We start from the raw sequence: 20,038 nt of genomic DNA on the forward strand, positions 1-20,038 counted from the left end.
TGGAAGTGTATTCAAGGCTCTAACACTTGCTGTGTTTAAAACAAAACATTTCCCCTTGTCACTCTTTTCTGCCAATCAACTTCAATATCTTTCCCTAATGTTAATTGTTTAGTAAAATTAAGAATATCATATTCTTTATGTAATATGAAATGTGAATAATTTCTACATTCATTGTCAGTAGGTAGACCCAAACTCTTTTTGTGCAGACTTCAATCTTCTTAACATTTAAAAAGTTGTAACACTATTGATATTAAAATGCCACCAGAATATTTAATGAACATTTGAAAGCAAATGCTATATTCTGACATGGCGATTTTAAGAAGTGAATAACATTAGTATTTCTGTATTAAGAATTTACAAAAACTCAGTACCATTCATTGACTGAAACAGAACACTTCAGCTCCATTCTTGCTGATGGTATGAGTATTGGCAAGAGGTTCAAGATGTGCCACTGAGCTAAGAGTAAAAATGCTGGAAATACTGTGGAAGTCAAGGCAGCATCTGTGCAAAGAAAATAGTTGACATTTTAGGTTGAAAACCTTTCCTCAGGACTGAGTAAGAGAAGGAAATTTTAAACTACATACAGGGTGTGGGGAAGACCCACAGGACAAAATAAATACTTATCAATATCAGGAGTGAGGCCATTGTTTCATTGGGTAAACTGTTGATGTTATCTGGTTAATGCAGCCAGGTTGAAGAACACAAAAACTGTGAACCAAGCGAGGTGTGAAAGGAAATGCAAACAAAATAACACAAAAGCTGTAAAATGCAGAACTCTCAATCTAATCCTGCTGGTGAAGATGAGCCAATATTATATATAGATAACCTGGAGCAGAATTGGCAGTTATGGTACAAAACAGAAAACAAGTTACCTAGTTTCTATTGCAATATTAAAAAGGACTAGTGTTCCTCAAGCTTGTGTTGGGCTGCATTAGAAAAGGACTGGAGGCTGTAGGCAGGTAGTTCAGTGTGGGTGTAGAATAGAGGCCTTGAACACTACTTCACTTTTAAAATATATATTATTTCTGTTTTTGCATGATTTTTAATGTATTCAATATACATATACTGTAATTGATTTATTTATTATTATTATTTTATATTATGTATTGTATTGAACTGCTGCTGCTAAGATAACAAATTTCACGACACATGCCGGTGATAGTAAACCTGATTCTGATTCTGAAGTACAGTACAGTAAGTGCAAGTGAATCCCTGTTTCAGCCGGAAGGACGTTTATTTTATTTTTTTATTTAGAAATACAATATGGTAGTAGCCCATGAGTCTGTACCACCCAATTATACCCATGTGACCAATTAACCTACTGACCCAGGGGTTCCCAACCCTTTATTATGCCATGGAGCCCTACCATTAACTGTGTGGGAACCCCAGTACTAATCCATACATGTGGAATGTGAGAGGAGACTGGAGCACTCAGAGGACACCTGTGTGGTCACGGAGGGTGTACAGACAGCTGTGGGAGTTGAACCCAGCTTGCTGGCATTGTAATAGCAGGACCTCACAGCACCACCCCCAAGTCTAGTGTCCTTCGATGCAGTAGTTATAGGATGCAGTGAAGAGCCATAACAACAGTCATTGTATCTCCTGCCATTGCACAGGGAAAAAAATCTATGAGAAAAGGAGTGGTTGGTGGGGATGGAGGTGTTGAACAGGGAGTTGCAAAGGGAACTATCTCTTCAGAACGGTGAAAAGGGGGGGAGGGGATGTATAACTAGTGGAGGAATCTCATCGAAAGAGCAGAAATTCTGTTGAAAGTGGAGGCTGGTGAGATCGGAAATGAGTCCCAGGAAAACTTTATGCTTGTTCTGACCAGGAGGAGAATGGGTGAGATCAGAGGCCTGGGAAGAAAATAATTTTTCACAGCTTTTAATATCCCTTTGTTCTCTCTCTCTCTCTCGCTCTCACTCTCGCTCTCTCTCTCTCTCGTGCTCTCTCTCACTGTCTCGCTCTCTCACTCTCTCCTTATACTCAGTCAGATAACTTTATAAATGTGGCAGCCCGGGTTTATTCTATCGCAGATATTCACTTTACCCTAACTATCCAGACCCATTTTCGCTTTAACTTAAACTTAATTTGTTTTCTCTTCCACTTCTGATAAAGGGTCTTGGACCTGAAATGTTAACTCTGTTCCCCTTTCCATAGATGCTGCCTGACATAATGAGTGTTTTTCTTTTTTTTTATTTGGATGAGCTGATGTAAGAGATATTTTTACTAGCTTAATACTTAATTATAATCAACATTTTAGTGATTAAAACTTATTTATACATTTTATATAGTGGAAAACAAAAATAAATAAATAATTCAGAGTTTAGACAAATTCTTAACAGCTTCAGATTAAAACTAGATATATTAGGACATATAAAAACTGATACTTTTTATACCTTTAAAGATATGAAGAGCATTTGGGCCAGTAATCACCAGAATTCAGAAAGATGAGGGGTGAAACCTTCAATGAAACCTGTCAAATGGTGAAAAGCCTTGATAGTGTGGATGTAGAGAGAATGTTTCCTATGATGGGAGAGTCTAAGACCAGAGGATACAGCCTCAGAATAGAGGGGTGTCCTTTTAGAACAGAGATGAGGAGGAATTTCTTTAACCAGAGAATGGTGACACTGTGGAATTCTTTGCCAAAGGCAGCTGTGGAGGCCAGGTCTTTATGTATATTTAAGACAGTGGTTGATAAATTCTTGATTGGTCAAAGCATGAGGGGATATGGGGAGAAGGCAGGAAATTGGGGCTGAGAGGAATATTAGATCAGCCATGATGAAATGGTGGAGCAGGGTTAAAGTGAAATCCTAAGACTCCTAAAAGATCATTATTATCCTCTGCATTGATGGCTGATGATACCACCCAAAATATAAAAGCTTGCCTTTCAGGTGGAACCCGTTAAATCCTTTAAAGATGTTCACTACTCCATTTTGCAAAACATATAATTACTAGCTTAGACATAGTGAAAGATCTGTGCTGAAAAGGTTATTGGTTACACATGATAGTTAGGATGATATCCAAATGCGAAAGCCACAGGAGCTTTAAACTTGGCTTGTCAACCTTGTTGAATTTGTTAAGAAACCAACCTTTTATTCATTCAAAACTAGGTGTAAGAAGCAATAGTAACCACAGGCATCTAGCTTCCACTATCTTGCACTTTAATTTTATCAAGCAAGCACATAGCCTCAAATAAGCTATTCTTCTATTACCCCTTTTGTATATGTGCTGTGGGAGGATCTACAAGTTATTGGCATGAAATGGAATATTGTTCTGTATAACATATCCAGCTTTCTCCTGTCAGATCAGCTTGTTGTTTAATAGAACGGGAAGCTTTGAAATATTGCTGCTCCATGCGATTTTACTTTCTATGGCATGATGTGTTATAGAACAAGCTTTTACAATATGCTTCAATGTCTGGAGATGGTTTAAATTTGAGGAACACACAAAATGCTGGAGGAACTCAGTAGGCCAGGCAGCATCTATGGAAAAGAGTAAACAGTCAACGTTTTGGGCCGAGACCCTTCATCAGGATCTGAATAGGCTGGAAATGTTGACTATTTACTCTTTTCCATAGAGGCTGGCTGGCATGCTGAGTTCCTCCGGCATTTTGTGTGTGTTGCTTTGGAATTCCTACATCTGCAGAGCTTCTCCTGTTTGTTAAATTTGAGGAGGTGAGTCTCATTGTAAAATTGGCATTCCTTATGATACCACTCCAAGTGAACCAGCCTGTGAGCCAGGTTAACATCTTTTCCTCCTTTTTTTCAATATGAGGTTCAAATGTCTATACTACTTCGATGTTAATTAATTTTTGTTTTCTTCTAGTTGGCTATATCGTATTCTACCTTCAGTTGTTCATCGGCCCTTTGCTTCTGTGCATCAGGGAAATCTCTCTTACAATTGGGATGAAGTCAACCCTGATCCCAACCAGGTAATAACATGTCGTCTTCACAGTTTAAATTACCCATGCATAAATATAATTTGGTTACATTTTAAAAAAAGATCCACATCCTTGCAAGATAAGACATGATATTTTATGAAATAAGCTCTTGTAAATTGTGTCAGATTTTGCTGGTAATGCACACTCAGTTTTCCTTTAGATACAATAGATTTGACCTTTTAAAAATGAACAAATTGCTTAAGATAAATCATCTAGTGTGGAAACTGTGGACTTTATTATATCAGTATATCCTTTCCAAAAGACAAATTGGTTGTGTGAGAGAAGAGAGGGGTAGACTAATTGGCTTCCATATGTTAGCGATGAATAGCTTCTGAAGTGTGAACAATTCTTGTAACTCAAAATATTGCAAACAAGATATCTTTAAAGTATATTTAGCTTAGTGAATATGTTATACTGACCCTTGTGACATCTTGGATTTTAACAAGTGATGCAATAATTATTTGACAGGAACATTTCTAAAACTATTAACTTCAGAACAGGTTTAGAGGGATGCAGTACATGTGATAATGTACGCGGTGTTCATTACTGAGTACACAAAATAAGACACTGATGTGTTTCCTTACTAATTGTCTTAGAATTTCAAGCACTAAGAGAGAATCTATCAGTAATACAGTTACTTGAGACCATTTATCTTTTTCAAGGAGGTATTCTTTGAGAGCCTTGGCAAAACACAGTGAACTGAGAGTGTGCTCTTTGTCTCATATCACATGGATCCTTGGAAGCATTCCCAAAAACAAAAGAATTAGAAATTTAATCTTCAAATCAAATGAATACTCCAATTCTGCATCTAACTGCAAATTTTAAGATGCCTGTTTTGAAACAAAAGGCACGTTGGGCTTTTATCTGTAGCCGCCCAGTAATGTAGCGGCTAGTGCAATCGCTGTGCAGTATTAGAGTTCGATTCCTGGTGCTGTCTATAAATACAGAGGTTGTACATGTCCCTGTGACCATTTGGTTTTCCTCTGGGTGGGTCAGTGATTGTGAACATGTTACATTGACACTGAAAGCATGGCAACACTTGCAGGTTGCCCCAACACAATCCTCGGAATGTATTGCTCATTAACACAAGCCGATGCATTTCACAGAATGTTTCGATGTGCATGTGACAAATAAAAATCTTTAATCTTTTCTTTCCATGTTGAATTTTTTATTTGCTAATGAAATGAAAATTCACTCCTTCAGATTATCACCTAGAGATAATTTGTCTTGGAATAGATGTATTCTTCAAATGAAGTAGGATCATAGAATAGGAATGAGTCATATGCAGATTCCATTTTAATGTCAAATATTCTGTTTGCAGAAAGTGTTCTCGTAGTTGTTTAATTCCAAACATGGAATTTTGATCCATTGTTAAACCAGATGTATGAGTGAAAAAGGATCTAGTGTTTTCCCAGTGGATATGACGAATTAACTCTTCTTGGGCTTCCAGCCAGGTACAGGAATTGACTTTAACTGATGTTTTGATGACAAACTTTGCCATCTTCATCAGGGGTTATGGTATATATGCCCCCATCGTCCGTCCCTCCTGATTAGCTGGTCCTCATCCAGTCAGGTTTCTTCTGTCCCACCTTGTTTACAATCAAATTCAAATGGCCATAGGATTGACTTCAACGGCACAAAGCTACTGTGCCATGCCAATGGCTTTTGGGACCAACTGTGAAGGAAGCCATTGAAATAAAATTAAAGGAAAATAATTTTAACAAAGGCAAGGGCCTTGCTCTAAGTAAGAACTGGAATTGAAGTGGGACAGTGGAAACCTGATTGGACGAAGATGGCAGAGTTTGTCATTGAAACATTGGTTAAAATCATACCAGTAGTTGGCTAGAAGCCCAAGAAGAGTTTATTCACCAAATGTATGAGGCTTGATTAATCTCATTTCTGCACACTCTTACATAAAATCAGAACACGTTTGAAAAGATCCAGTGCCATGTAGCACCTGTGGAGAAAAGGTTTCTGGTTGATGATGTTTTATTGAAATTGGTCTGATGAAAGGTTATTAACCCAAAACATTAACTCTGTTTCAGGTTCTACATGACTTGACGATTTCCAGAATTTTCTGGGTTTTGTTTTTAATTTCAGTAGTGCTTTTGCAAGTTCATAAGTATAGCTTGTAACAAAAGTTGCCTCACGCAAATGATTTCAATTTTCTTTTAGCTCAGATGGCTGCCCTTCAAACTGCAAAAGAAATCGGAGAAGATGGTCGATTTTGTAACTGTAAGAGAGACATTATGTTACTTTAACTTCTCCATCTGTGACTATATCTTACTCAAGAAGTTCAGCATGGAGAAAAAAACAATTGATATGATAGCAGTTTAAAAAGCCCATTCCGATCATATAAACTATGCACAGGGATAAACTTTGTAACAAAATCAGTATAAGCCTGACTTTTCATCAGAATAGGATCTTGTATTTTAAATTAGGTCAGCATGCGTTCTCACCAAAAATGGTCTACTACAATGCCAAGCGACCATCAAACATTTCAGGAAGGGAAGCAATTATTGGTACTGATGTAAAGGCATAGATATGAAACGTTAACCTTGTTTTTCCCTCCATGGCTGATGCTTGACCTTCTTAGCATTTTCTTTTATCATAATTTAAGGTTTTTAATAAATTAGTTAGAAAGAATTCTGAAGACATTGCATATCCCTCCATGTATTTCATTTTAACAATGGATACATTATTCATTTATTCACTCATTCATCAATCCATTTATTTATTTATCTGTCTATCACCTGTTTTTGGGAAGAGAATAAACTGAATTGCAATAAGGAGCCATCAGTCATTGAACTTATTTGAACATCAGCAAAGCCTTCATGACTCTTTTTGCTACTGCAACCCTCTCACCGGGCTCATGTACAAGTTTGGCTCGTTGCCTAACTCTGCTGACAGCCACATGACTCAGTGGGGAGAAGGCCACCTTTCATAAGTAATACACGTCTAGGATCGGAATAATTTGGGTTCAACCAAACAGGAAAGCTGGGATGTTCCGATTAGGGAACATTGTAGCGAAATGCTGCCTAATACACAATGAGTGTTCACCAAGAAATGACATATTGTACACTGGCACAAAATTACAAAGCAAGTATATTTACCAAATTTTCAACTTTAACAAACAGTTACAGTATAGAGAAATAAAAGGGCCCATTAGATTTAAACCAGTACAATATGCACATAAACATTGGAGCTCATTTCTGAAGTAGCTGGGTGTAACTCTTTACTCACATGCTGAACCCATGTGAAAGACACCAGCCACAGTTTGAACTTCCCTCAAACACCATCTTGACTGAACTGGCTAACTCAGGAGTACTGGTACTTCCTCCTTTGAACTATTCATCTGCACAAAGTACTTCTTACAATGGGGTCTCCCCTTTGGGTGGGAGCCTCCCAGCATCTTCCCCTTGTGCTCTTCTGTGCAGCTCCCACCAAAAGACCCCAAACCAGACTACTGTCCTTCAGAAATCTGATCTCACCTAGCTCTCTGGAATCTTCCCTCTTCCACTGGGCAGAAAGTTACAACACATAACAAAACAAACCAAAACAACCCCAATTCACTGACACAACATTCCTGACTTGGACAACAGGGCTGAAGCCAAAATATTCTTGCTAGCAGGACACACTGCTTTTATAGAAAACTGCTAAAATAAAAATACCTCCCAGTATAGCAGTAGAAATCTTAACCAGGGCATTACACTACTTACTTCCATTTGTGACTTGCTGGTCTTTCCACAGAGTCTGGGAACAAAATTCTTTTCCTCATGGGCTTCTTACACTTTTTTTTGTCAGCATATTATTTCAATGATACTCTATTTGAACAGGGCTTACATACTATATGTGGAGCTGGCGATATCAGGTCTCGCTGTGGCTTGGCTATTCATATCTATATCTGCAACACATCAATGGAGAATAAGTAAGTGGCAACTATTTTACGAGCATTTTCGGATGCAATGCTTACAGAATATGTTGAAAGTTTTCCGACTAAAAGTATTTATTTGCTTCTGGTTGCAAAAAAGGGTTCACTAGATTCTCTTCTGATATGTTAGAGCTGGACAATTGAGAGAATTGAACAGAATTAACCTATATTCTCTTACATTGAAGAACAAGAGATTTCAATGTACAAATTCTGAAAGGGCTTGGAGGCTGGAGAGGGTTAACTTGGAGGATAAGCCCTACATAATGGCAAAATAGGCTCGAAGGACCAGAATGCCTTTTCCTGCTCCTATTTTCTGTGTCTCAATCAAGAATCTAGAACCAAAGGATAGGCATATTTTCATTAAAAGAGTCCTAATCATTTGAATATTCTATTCACAGAGGGACGTGGATGCTTGGGTATTGAATAAGTGACCGAGAATAATAAATATTTAGATACTTATGAACCAAGGAATAAAAGGAGTATAGAATATTCTGGATACAGGTTAGCTCCAACATAATTGCATCGAGGAGCAGGAGGTCCACAGCACAACCCTCAATTGTGTGATTTCTTTATAGATGGCACCATGTTAATGTTTTTTCTTTTGTTCTTCCTATTTCCACTTTAATTTTACAAATTTTAAGAATGATTCCCAGGGAAATTAGTTCAAATTTATGATCACTGTATTTCAGATCTTTTCTCGGGCATTGGAACACATCATTCTCGTTAAGTACAAATCCCATAAAATTTTGATTTTACCAGAATAGATTGCAGACGCAATAATTTCCAAGTGAAATCCATTGGACACATCCTGTCAAAATCCAAATTGGCATAGCTGATTTTTTTTCTCTCAATGACAGTACTTATCAGGTGACTTCATTATTTGTTTCATAAATATTCTCTAAATTGACATAATGGGAACTTAAAATGAGGAGCACATCATGTGCTTGTTGCTTCTCACTTTTTAAAGGGATAGCTGGTACTGGTGACATGAATGAGCAGCTTCAGAACTCAATGTAAGTTGCACAAATGCCTTCCAAAATTTAGCTGCTGAGATACTCATTCAATGAATGTCTCTGTAGTTACTCAGCTGACAGCACTTTAATCATATAAACACTGTCATAGGCTCAGAAGGAGACTTTAGATCAAAAGGTGACGACTGCAAGCAGCCTCTTCCCAAGGGTTTTTCTGAGCTACGTCCTGCTTATAATCCTCAAATGATCAATGAAATTGCAGACACAAGAGATTCTGCAGATGCTGGAAATCCAGAGCAAGATGCACAAAATGCTGGAGGAACTTGGTAGGTTAGGCAGCATCCATGTAAATGGATAAAACAGTCGACGTTTTGGGCTGGGACCCTTCTTTAGGACCGGAAAGGAAGGGGCAAGAAGCCAGAATAAAAAGATGGGGGGTGGAGGGGAAGGAGGGCTAGCTAGAATGTGATTGGTGAAGCCGTTTCTAATGAAATCACAGGTTTATGTTTTCAAGGACTGAGATATGCGACATTCTACAACAAGGCATTTAACTATGCTCTTGTGCATATCTCCTTTGGCTATCAATGTCTTCAAAGTGGTTGCTGCAGACCTGTTTCCTGTCTCTCAGTGTACTGCTCACCGCTGCATCAGAGATCACCAAGTGCTCTACTTGCAGAGAAATAATTTCTGCTACTTATATTTCTGTGAAGACCAGGTATCATCTTGGATATGCCAGCCTTTTCATTCCTTAATAATCAAGAAAGGTTTCCACCCTTCCAATTTATGTGCCGTTATGGATCACAGAAAACAAATATTGATGGTGGATCTCTTATTTCTGGAAAACACATATAACTCTTTATACTGGTGCATAAAGACCCATTACATTCTGCTATACCAGCCCGCCTGCACACAATCAATAAATTGATAATTCCTTCACCCTGTAACTTAATAGCTTGCTATAAGATCTCCTATTCCCGATAATTAGCACCTGGTATTTCATGCAGAGGTTATAGTTAGTTAGACAATTTTCTTGGATCAGCTTTCTTCAGTAGGCATAAGCATTGTTAGATACTTGGACCCTTTAGGGTCTCTTTTATTTCTCTGAGTAGTCAGTTAACATATCACACCAATAGTCACCACGGTGTGAAATGCTATTACAACACCAGCAACCTGGGTTCAATTCTGCCGCTGCTGTCTGTAAAGAGATTGTATGTTCTCCCAGTGACCATGTGGGTTTCCTCCTTGTGCTCTGGTTTCCTCACGTTTCAAAGACATACGGGTCAATAGGTTAATTGGTCGTAGAGGTGTATTTGGCAGGTGGGCTCATGGGACCAGAAGGGCCTGTTACCATGCTGTGTGTTAAATTAAAAAAGTACTATCACGCCTTTGGTGTTCATCCTAAACACCTCAGAATGTAATACACTCTAGAAGAAAGTTCATTGTTTTTTTCTGTAACACAAACTAAAATACATATAGAACATATGCTGCAATTTTGGTCAAGGTATGAGAGCATCATAAACTGGCTAGTCGTATGGTTTCAAAGACAAAATTTGGATAAGCTGAAACTGAAGGAATTGTCTCATAGACAAATATAGAACAGTACAACACAGGAACATGCCCTGAACTTACTGTCTCTCACCATTAACTGCATGCTTTCTGCTATTTCATGCATGGGAAAATAGATACTGTATCTATACCTCTTAGGATTCTATAAACCTCTATTTGATCTTCCCTGAGCCTCCACCACTCTTCTTGATCTCAAAATGCCGAGCACAGCAACATGTTGCACACTGGTCTCCCTATCCTCCAAGTCCTTCTCCTTCGTATATACCAATGGATTTAGACCTCACCCACACCCTCCACCTCCCTTCTTTATCTTTGAGAAGTCCTACCTGTTCCCTAGCCATCCTTTTGCTCTTGATGTAGTTATATATTGCTTTGAGTTCTTTAATCCTACTTGCCAAGCACTTTTCATAGAACCTTTCACCTTTCCTATTTCACTTCCTGAGTTCTTTTCTGTTTTCTTTATCATATTTAAAGGTTCTGTTTGACTTTAGCTTCTTAAACCTTATGTTTTCTTTTCCTTCCTGACTAAATTCACCATCTCTCCCAATTAACTCACCCTATTTCCTGCCTAATACTCATAATTTATCCTGTTTTTAAGAATAAAATTCCAAGGTATGATCATATTAAATTTTTGTATTTCAGGAGTTTTTATAATTCCGATGGAGATTTCCTTCTAGGTATGTAAAACTTCTGATAAATCAGTTCATTTGCCCTGTTATCAAAATTTGAATGGTGTGTATTCCTTGTAATCCAAATTTTTTACATAATACTTTCTTAGGAACAATTTCAAAGCAAATATGGATTTAATAAATTAGGACCTTCAGTTAGTGGAATGACAGAGCCAGCACTGAATTTTAGAGGCAGATATCCATACCCTTTGTTTTTTTTTAAAAAATGTAGTATTTCAGAACCTTCTACTTTACTTTAATTTTAATCTGATGGTTTGATCAAAATATCAGCTTAGCCAATAAATTGAAGAATATTTACCAAAGAAGTGGAACTATGAACAACAGAACTAGATACCAAGGTAACCTCCACTCTTATTCTTTTAAGCTATGTCAGCTGAAGGCACCACAGATATAACTAAGAGTATTTACCTTCAGGATTTAATTATTACCATTTTGTTATTTTGGTTCAGAAAGTGGTATGTCACAAACTTCAACAATAATACAATACATGTTAGAATGTTCCAGTATCATCTGTTAAAGAGAAAACACAATGATGACTAAACTTAAAAAGAGAGGAAAAAAATTAGATGCATATCCATTTACCAACACTGATTTGAGGAAACATTGTTTACATGTTTGTTTTAAGACTTTGGACTTTTTAAATTATCTTGCAGTGCCCCAAAAAGGGAACCTCCTGATCACCACAGAATTTGGCAAAATGCTGGTGGAACCCAACGAAATTTGTGTCATTCAGGTAAACAGGAGGAAAGAGCATTTATTTAAAACATCAATTTTGCTTCAATACAGCCGTCTAAATCAATTGTTAATTATTGTTACTTAATTGGATTTGATATTAATTCTTGTTCAAAGTGACAAACATACAATTTATGTATTAGAAGGGAAATATTTATTGCAAATGGAACTCAAATTTTAATCTCAGTAGTCTGGTTGTGCTGAAATGTCATGTGACAATCTATTCTTGCATTCTTTACCACTTTCACAGATTTTTATTATTATTATTGTCACATGTACTGAAATGCAGTGAAAAGTTTGTCCTGCATATTGTTAATACAGATCAAATTATTTCATGGTACATTGTGGTAGAACAAGGTAAAACATTAACAATGCATTATGAAGTATAACAGCTACAGGGAACGTGCAGTGCAGGTAAACAATAAGATGCAAGATCATAACGAGGAAGATTGTGAGGTTAAGAGTCCATTTTGTCATACAACGCAATCATTTAGTCTTACAACAGTGGGCAGAAACAGTTCTTGAGCCGGATGTAACACGTTTTCAGCCTTTTTTATCTTCTGCCCAATGAAAGAGGGTAGATAAGAGAACATCTGAGGTGGGTGGGGTTGATTACACTGGATGCTTTACTGAGGCATCAAAGACCATAAGACATAGGAGCAGAATTGGGTCATTCAGCCCATCGAGTCTGTTCTGCCATTCCATCATGGCTGATTTATTATCCCACTCAACACCATTCTTCTGTAACTGTTGTTGTCCTGATTAATCGAGAAACTATCAACTCCCACTTTAAATATATCTAGTGACTTGGCCTCAACGGCTGCCTGTGGCAATGAATTCCACAGATTCACTACCTTCTCATCTCTGTTCTAAATGGACGTCCCTCTATTCTAACACTGTGCCTGCTGGTCTGAGACTCACCCCCTATTGGAAACATCCTCCCCATATCCACTCTATCTGGGATTTCAATATTCAAAAGGTTTCAATGAGATTCCCCTCATTCTTCTGGACTCCAGTGAGCACAGGCTCAGAACCATCAAACGCTCCTCATATGTTACCCCTTTTATTTCCAGAATCATTCTTGTGAACCTTCTTTGGACTCTCTCAAACGCCAGCAGATCTTTTGTTAGATAAGCAGCTCAAAACTACTCTCAGTACTCAAGGTGTGTGGTCTGACCAGTGCTTTATAAAGCCTCAGCATTACATCCTTGTTTTGATATTCACGTCCTCTTGAAATGAATGCTAATATTGCATTTGCCTTCCTTACCATTGACTCAACCTACAAGTTAATCTTTGGAGAATCCTTCACGAGGACTACAAAGTCCCTTTGCACCTCTGGTTTTTGAATTTTCTCCCCATTTAGAAGATAGTCTACAACTTTATTCCTTCTACCAAAGTGCATGACCATACACTTCCATACAATTCCGGGAATGAGAGGGTTAACATGTGAGGAACGTTTGTCCGCTCTTGGACTGTATTCCTTGGAGTTTAGAAGAATGAGGGGAGACCTCATAGAAACATTTCGAATGTTAAGAGGCATGGACAGAGTGGATGTGGCAAAGTTGTTTCCCATGATGGGGGAGTCTAGTACGAGAGGGCATGACTTCAGGATTGAAGGGCGCCCTTTCAGAACAGAAATGCGAAAAAATTTTTTTAGTCAGAGGGTGGTGAATCTATGGAATTTGTTGCCACGGGCAGCAGTGGAGGCCAAGTCATTGGGTGTCTTTAAGGCAGAGATTGATAGGTATCTGAGTAGCCAGGGCATCAAAGGTTATGGTGAGAAGGCGGGGCAGTGGGACTAAATAGGATAAAATGGATCAGCTCATGATAAAATGGCGGAGCAGACTCGATGGGCTGAATGGCCTACTTCTGCTCCTTTGTCTTATGGTCTAATATATACCATCTGCCACTTCTTTGCCCATTCTCCCAATTTGTCTAAGTCCTTCTGCATACTCCCTGTTTCCTGAACATTACTTGTTTCTCTACTTATCTTTGCATCATCTACAAACTTGGCCACAAAGCCATCAATTCTGTCATCAAAATTATTGATCTATAACTTGAAAAGAAGCGGTCCCAACAATGACCCTAGAGGAACGCCACTAGTCAAGGGCAGCCAACCAGAAAAGGCCCCTTTATTCTCATTCTTTGCCTTCTGCCAGTCAGCCAATTTTTTTTATCCATGCGACTATATTTCCTGTATTACCATGGGAGCTTACCATGATAAGCAGCTTCGTGTGTGGCACCTTGTCAAAGGCCTTTTGAAAATCCAAGTAAGCAACATCCACAGGTCCTCCTTTCTCTATCCTGCTTGTTATTTCCTCAAAGGATTCAAAAAGATTTGTCAGTCAAGATTTCCCTTAAGGTGACAATGCTGACTTTGGACTACTTTATCATGTACTCTGAAACCTCACCCTTAATAATGGACTGCAACAACTTCCCAACCACTTAAGCCAGTCTAACTAGCCTGTAATTTCTCTTCTTCTGCCTCCCTCCCTTCTTAAAGAGTGGAGTGACATTTGCAATTTTCCACTCCTGCTGAATCATTCCAGAATCTAGTGATTCTTGAAAGATCATTACTAATGCCTCCACAAACTCTTCAGCCACCTCTTTCAGAACCCTGAGTGTCCACTATCGGGTCCAGATGCCTCCTCTACCTTTGGACCTTCCAGCTTCACAAGCGTCTTCTATTAGTAATAGTAACTACATTCATTTCTGCCCCCTGACACTCCTGAATTTCTGGCATATGGCTAGTGTCTATCACAGTGAAAACTGATGCAAAATACTTATTAATTTCATCTGCATTTCTTTGCTGCACATTGCTACCCCTGCAACATCATTTTCCAGCAGTCTAATACCCATTCTCGCTTCTCTGTTACTCTTTATACAGTGCCTATAAAAAATATTCACCTCCCTCATGGAAGTTTTTATGTTTTACTGTTTTACAACATTGAATCGTGGTGGATTTATTTTGGCTTTTTTGACACTGATTAACAGAAAAAGACTCTTTTGTGTCAAAATGAAAACAGATCTAAATTAATTACAAATATAAAACACAAAATAATTGCATAAGTATTTACCCCTTCAAGTCATATTTAGTAGCTGCTCCTTTGGCAGCAATTACAGCCTTGAGTCTGTGTGGATAGGTCCCTATCAACCTTGCACATATCGACACTGCAATTTTTCCCCATTATTCTTTACAAAACTGCTCAAGTTGTCAGGTTGCATGGGGATCGTGAGTGAACAGCCCCTTTTCAAGCCCAGCCACAAATTCTCAATTGAATTGAGGTCTGGACTCTGACTTGGCCAATCCAGGACATTAACTTTGTTGTTTTTAAGCCATTCCTATGTAACTTTGGCTTTATGCTTAGGGTCATTGTCTTGCTGGAAAACAAATCTTCCCCAAAGTCACCTTTCTCTTGCAGACTGCATCAGGTTTCCCTGTGTATTGCTGCATTCATTTCACCCTCTACCTTAATAAACCTTCCATGGCCTGCTGCAGTGAAGCATCCCCACAGCATGATGTAGCCACCACCATGCTTCATGGTAGGGATGGTGTATTTTTGATGATGTGGGATGTTTGGCTTAAGCCCAATGTAGCGTTTAGTCGTATGGCTAAAAAGCTTAATTTTGGTTTCATCAGACCATAGAACCACCTTCCAGCTGACTTCAGAGTCTCCTACATGCCTTCTGGCAAACTCTAGCTGAGCTCTCATATGAGTTTTTTTAACAGTGGCCTTCACTTTGCCACTCTCCCATAAAGCTGTGACTGATGAAGGACCGGGGCAAGGGTCTCTCACATTTCAGCCACCGAAGCTTGTAACTCCTCCAGCATTATCATAGGTCTCTTGGTGGCCTCCCTCACTAGTCCTCTTCTTGCACGGTCACTCAGTTTATGAGGACAGCTTGCTCTAGGCAGAATGACAGCTGTGCCATATTCTTTCCATTTTTTGATGATTGACTTAACTGTACTCCAAGGGATATCTTGTGACTTGGAAATTTTCTTGTATCCATCTCCTGACTCGTGCTTTCAATAACCTTTTTGCAGAGCTGCTTGGAATGTTTTTTTTTTGTTGTCTTGGTGTAGTTTTTGCCAGGATACTGACGCATCAGCAGTTGGACCTTCCAGATACAGGTGTACTTTTACTACAGTCAATTGAAACACCTTGAATGCACACAAGTCTCCAAAAGCAGATCTTTATTTAACTAAATATATGATTTCTAAAACCAATTGGCTGCATAAGTGATGATTTGGTGTGCCATATTAAAGTGGGGTGAATACTTAATGCAATCAATTATTTTGTGTTTTATATTTGTAATTAATTTAGATCACTTTGTAGAGATCTGTTTTCACTTTGACACAAAGAGTCTTTTTCTGTTGATCAGTGTCAAAAAAGCCAAACTAAATCCATTGTGATTCAATGTTGTAAAACAATAAAACATGAAAACTTCAAAAGTGGGGAGGGGGGGTGAATACTTTTTATAGGCACTGTATATTTGGAAAAAGCAATAAGTATAGACAGAGACTATGGAGGGGAGGGGAGTTTCTATGATGTGCTGAGTTATGTCCATTTCTCTATATAGTTTCTTGTAGTTGTGTGCAGAACAGTTGCCATTCAAAGCTGTGATGCATCCAGATAGGATGCTTTTTATGGTATAATCATTAAAATTGGTAATGGTTGATGGGAAATGCTAAATTTATTTGGTCTCCCGAGGATGTAAAGGCTTTAGTGAGCTCTCTTGGCCATGTATCTACACAGTTGGAGCAGGACAGACTATTGGTGATGTTCACTCCTAGGAACTTGAAGCTTTCAACCATCTCAAACTCAACACTGTTGATATAGACCAGCATGTACACTGGCCACCTTCCTGAAGTCAATGACCAGCTCTTTTATTGCTGACATTGGGGGAAAGGTTTTCCTATGGGAAATATTTACCTGTGAATTTTAAGAAAAACCATTTGATATCTGCATGAAATTCCTATATATCTGGAATATAATTTTGATTTTTTTGTTTTTGCAGCAAGGCATGCACTTCAGTGTGGAGGTTTTTGAAGAAACCAGAGGTTACGTTCTGGAAATCTTTGGAGCACATTTTGAGTTGCCTGATCTTGGCCCTATTGGTAAAGATTGCAGTGTACAAAGTATTTAGTTTTAGGCTACAATGTAAATTACTTTCTGTGATATTGTGTTATTTATGTAAGAGGTAACAGAGGATTAATAAAATTCTGATAATCCAACACTCAGGACAGAGTGATGCTGGATATCAGATTATCTGGACTATATTACAGAATAAGTATTCCTATTAATACATCAACATGGTTTGAATTCGCTTATTTTTATGTTACTCGGTGTCAAAAGGTATTTTCCAGTGAAGCCAATGGATTGAATGGGAACTTGCGAAACAGGGCCACAGCAGGTTAAAGGGGAGCACAGAAACTGGAGCACTGGAAGTGCAGGAACTGGTATCCTAGTGGATTTAGAGTGAGTCAGGTGCTGAACCGACATTTCCAAATAGTTGGAAAGTGAATGTTAGCACTTTACAGTATATACGGAATATTAATCAGCACGTTTCATCTGGAATTTAATTATTTCATTGATAGTTTTGTAAAATTGATTTTAGATCAATATCTGCACCCTAATCATGCAGTCTTTATATTGGTGGAACAGCTGAAATCACATTTTTAGTTGCAAATCTTCCAAAAGATAATCTTCCTCTGCAATTTCACTTACTGGGGCCTGGGTTTGCACTTGCACTTTCCACTCACCAGGACTTCAGTCCCTATGCAACCTTTCCCGTTCCTGCACACCTTTTCAACTTGCCTGGTTCACTGGAATATCTGTTGTCATATTGTGTAACATCTTAAAAGGGGAACTCGACTCAGACCATGAGAGGCCTGCGTCGGGCATTTTCATGCCTTACAAGGCGCAGACTGGAAGTCTGTGTGGGGCGCCACTCCTCGCACAGACAACTTAAAAAGTGGTAAAATAATAGAGAGATATTAAAAGAAATAGCATTCAGTAGTCTAGAAAATCTGTCAGTGCATCACCTCCACAATCCTAATCGTGCCAGATTATCAGAGCATTATTGCATTACTAATTCAGAGCAAACTAAAGCAGATGGTGGAAATCTAAAACCAAAGCAAAAATTGCTGGACCATCCTGCAGCCAAAGCAGCACTGGTGAAGAGGGAGACAAAATTGACGTTTTGTGTCAATGACCCTTCATCAGAACTGGGTAATTGATTTAAATGAAGGGAGGGGTGGAGAGGACAATGGAATTGTCTGTGAGAGAGTGAAGAACGATGTCATTGAGAACACAAACACTTTTAAAAACTGACAGTTGGAGACATTAAGAAAACAATTTGAAACAGAAAGCAAACTGCATCTATGTTGAGGGGGGAGGTGTAGAGAGAGAGAGAGAGAAAGAAAGAAAATTAGAGTCAGAGAGAGGGATGGACAGTGATCGATCAGAAAATGTTGCTTAGCAGTACTGTACTAGATACTGTATGTCCTCTGCACAGTAAGCCTGTCTTTTCTATTTTTCTGCAGCTGCATCTTGTGACATCAGTTTTTGGAATATTCAAGTTCTCTCCTGCCTAATATTTACTCCCTCTACCACTTGTGTATGCTAATTGTAATATATACCATTTACAAATAGCAGCATTTTGTATATTGTAGCAATTCTCAGTAGTTATTGATAGTACCTTAGTGCAACAATTTAATTTTTAAAAATTCTCAAATGACTGAAAGTTTTCTGCTTTGGCCAGCTGAAATAAAGAACATTTAAACTGTCTGAATAGATAAAATGTATTTAATAATTAGAAGTGATTTATCATTCTTTCTCAGACAAAGAACTTTGTTTATATTCTTAAAGTATTTGACTTGCTTTACCAGGAGCCAATGGCCTTGCCAATCCCAGGGATTTCAAAGTTCCTGTTGCATGGTATGAAAACCAACAAATTCCAGCAGGCTTTACTGTCATCAACAAATTTCAGGGGAAGCTTTTTGCTGCCCAGCAGGTAATCAGTGTCAAATACTTGGTGCATAAACAACAAAATTATCCTAAAATTTTAGTATTCAGCTTCATTAATGGGTCACAAATGTGAAGCAGGTGTTTTGCCCTGTGTAATAACAAATCAAAAAGACCCAAGACTTTTGTTCAGTTATTGAACTATACTGAATTCATTAACATGTGCTGAGAAAGTTATGCTACAATAATTCATAGCATCCATGAAATAGAATATTTGTCTGGGGTGCTTGCTTCTCACGACACATTCAGTGACATAGGCTGAAAAACTAGGTTTTGTGAAATGCTTTCTTGTTTGAATGGACTACCATATTGAATTCTTTAATGGACTTCTTATTTAGTTCAACCTTCCAATACATGAGGTTACATTAGGCCAGGTTTATATTACCTCTCCTCATAATTTAATTCTAAGGCCTATTATAGTGAATCTATGCTATAACTCTCATCTGTCTGCATCCAAGGAATTCCAACTTGACTTTGATTAAAATTCAGTACAGTTTAGGCATAACTTTATAACATCTACATTCCAATGCTCTCAAGATGAAAGGAGACATAACTTGATTATTTACACTTCGTCTGTGCTTACAAATGCATTTATCATAGGGCTAGGTTTCCTGGAAGTTTAGAAATGGCCATTTGATCTTAGCCATAATTCTTCAGATTTTAATATTTGTTCCCATTTTTTTCCAGAGTATCTCTCCATTTAATGTTGTGGCCTGGCATGGAAACTATACACCTTACAAGTACAATTTGAATAACTTCATGGTCATTAATAGTGTTGCATTTGATCATGCAGTAAGTAATTTTCCTGGTGAATTTTTTTTTAGTATATCAAGCACAAATATTATTTGGACATTCAAACATTTTGCAGTGAAACATTTTCCAGTAACAAAGTTCGTGGTTTGTTTTGTATTCCAAGATAGGACTTCCACTGGATGGTTTTGCCATCTGAGTTTTGGTTTTTAACAGTGGTAAGAAGGAAGGGTTCTGCTTCACACCAGTGTTCAGCTTAGTATGTTGATCAACTGATGGCATCTATTGAGGTGATCGTAGCTGATTTATACAGAATAGATGAAGTTTAAGAGATTTTTAAAAGGTAAAAGATATTCAAAATATCACAAAAGTATCACTGAATATTTGGAGGAATTTGAAACTTAAGGAAACATTTGCAAAATAGTTAA

General features: G+C 38.1%; 1 protein-coding gene across 1 annotated transcript in view; it reads left to right on the top strand.

Moving 5' to 3' along the window:
- hgd (homogentisate 1,2-dioxygenase) overlaps positions 1–20,038 on the top strand; it is a 39,696-nt gene that overhangs the window by 10,513 nt on the left and 9,145 nt on the right. The window contains exons 4-11 of the mRNA XM_072262245.1: positions 3,829–3,934; positions 6,119–6,178; positions 7,780–7,871; positions 11,054–11,088; positions 11,754–11,833; positions 16,852–16,951; positions 18,725–18,849; positions 19,548–19,652. Coding sequence (XP_072118346.1) covers positions 3,829–3,934; positions 6,119–6,178; positions 7,780–7,871; positions 11,054–11,088; positions 11,754–11,833; positions 16,852–16,951; positions 18,725–18,849; positions 19,548–19,652 — 703 coding nt within the window. The remainder of the gene's footprint in view (positions 1–3,828; positions 3,935–6,118; positions 6,179–7,779; positions 7,872–11,053; positions 11,089–11,753; positions 11,834–16,851; positions 16,952–18,724; positions 18,850–19,547; positions 19,653–20,038) is intronic.

The sequence above is a fragment of the Mobula birostris genome, chromosome 6 (assembly GCF_030028105.1).
Source record: "Mobula birostris isolate sMobBir1 chromosome 6, sMobBir1.hap1, whole genome shotgun sequence".
Lineage (NCBI taxonomy): Eukaryota > Metazoa > Chordata > Chondrichthyes > Myliobatiformes > Myliobatidae > Mobula > Mobula birostris.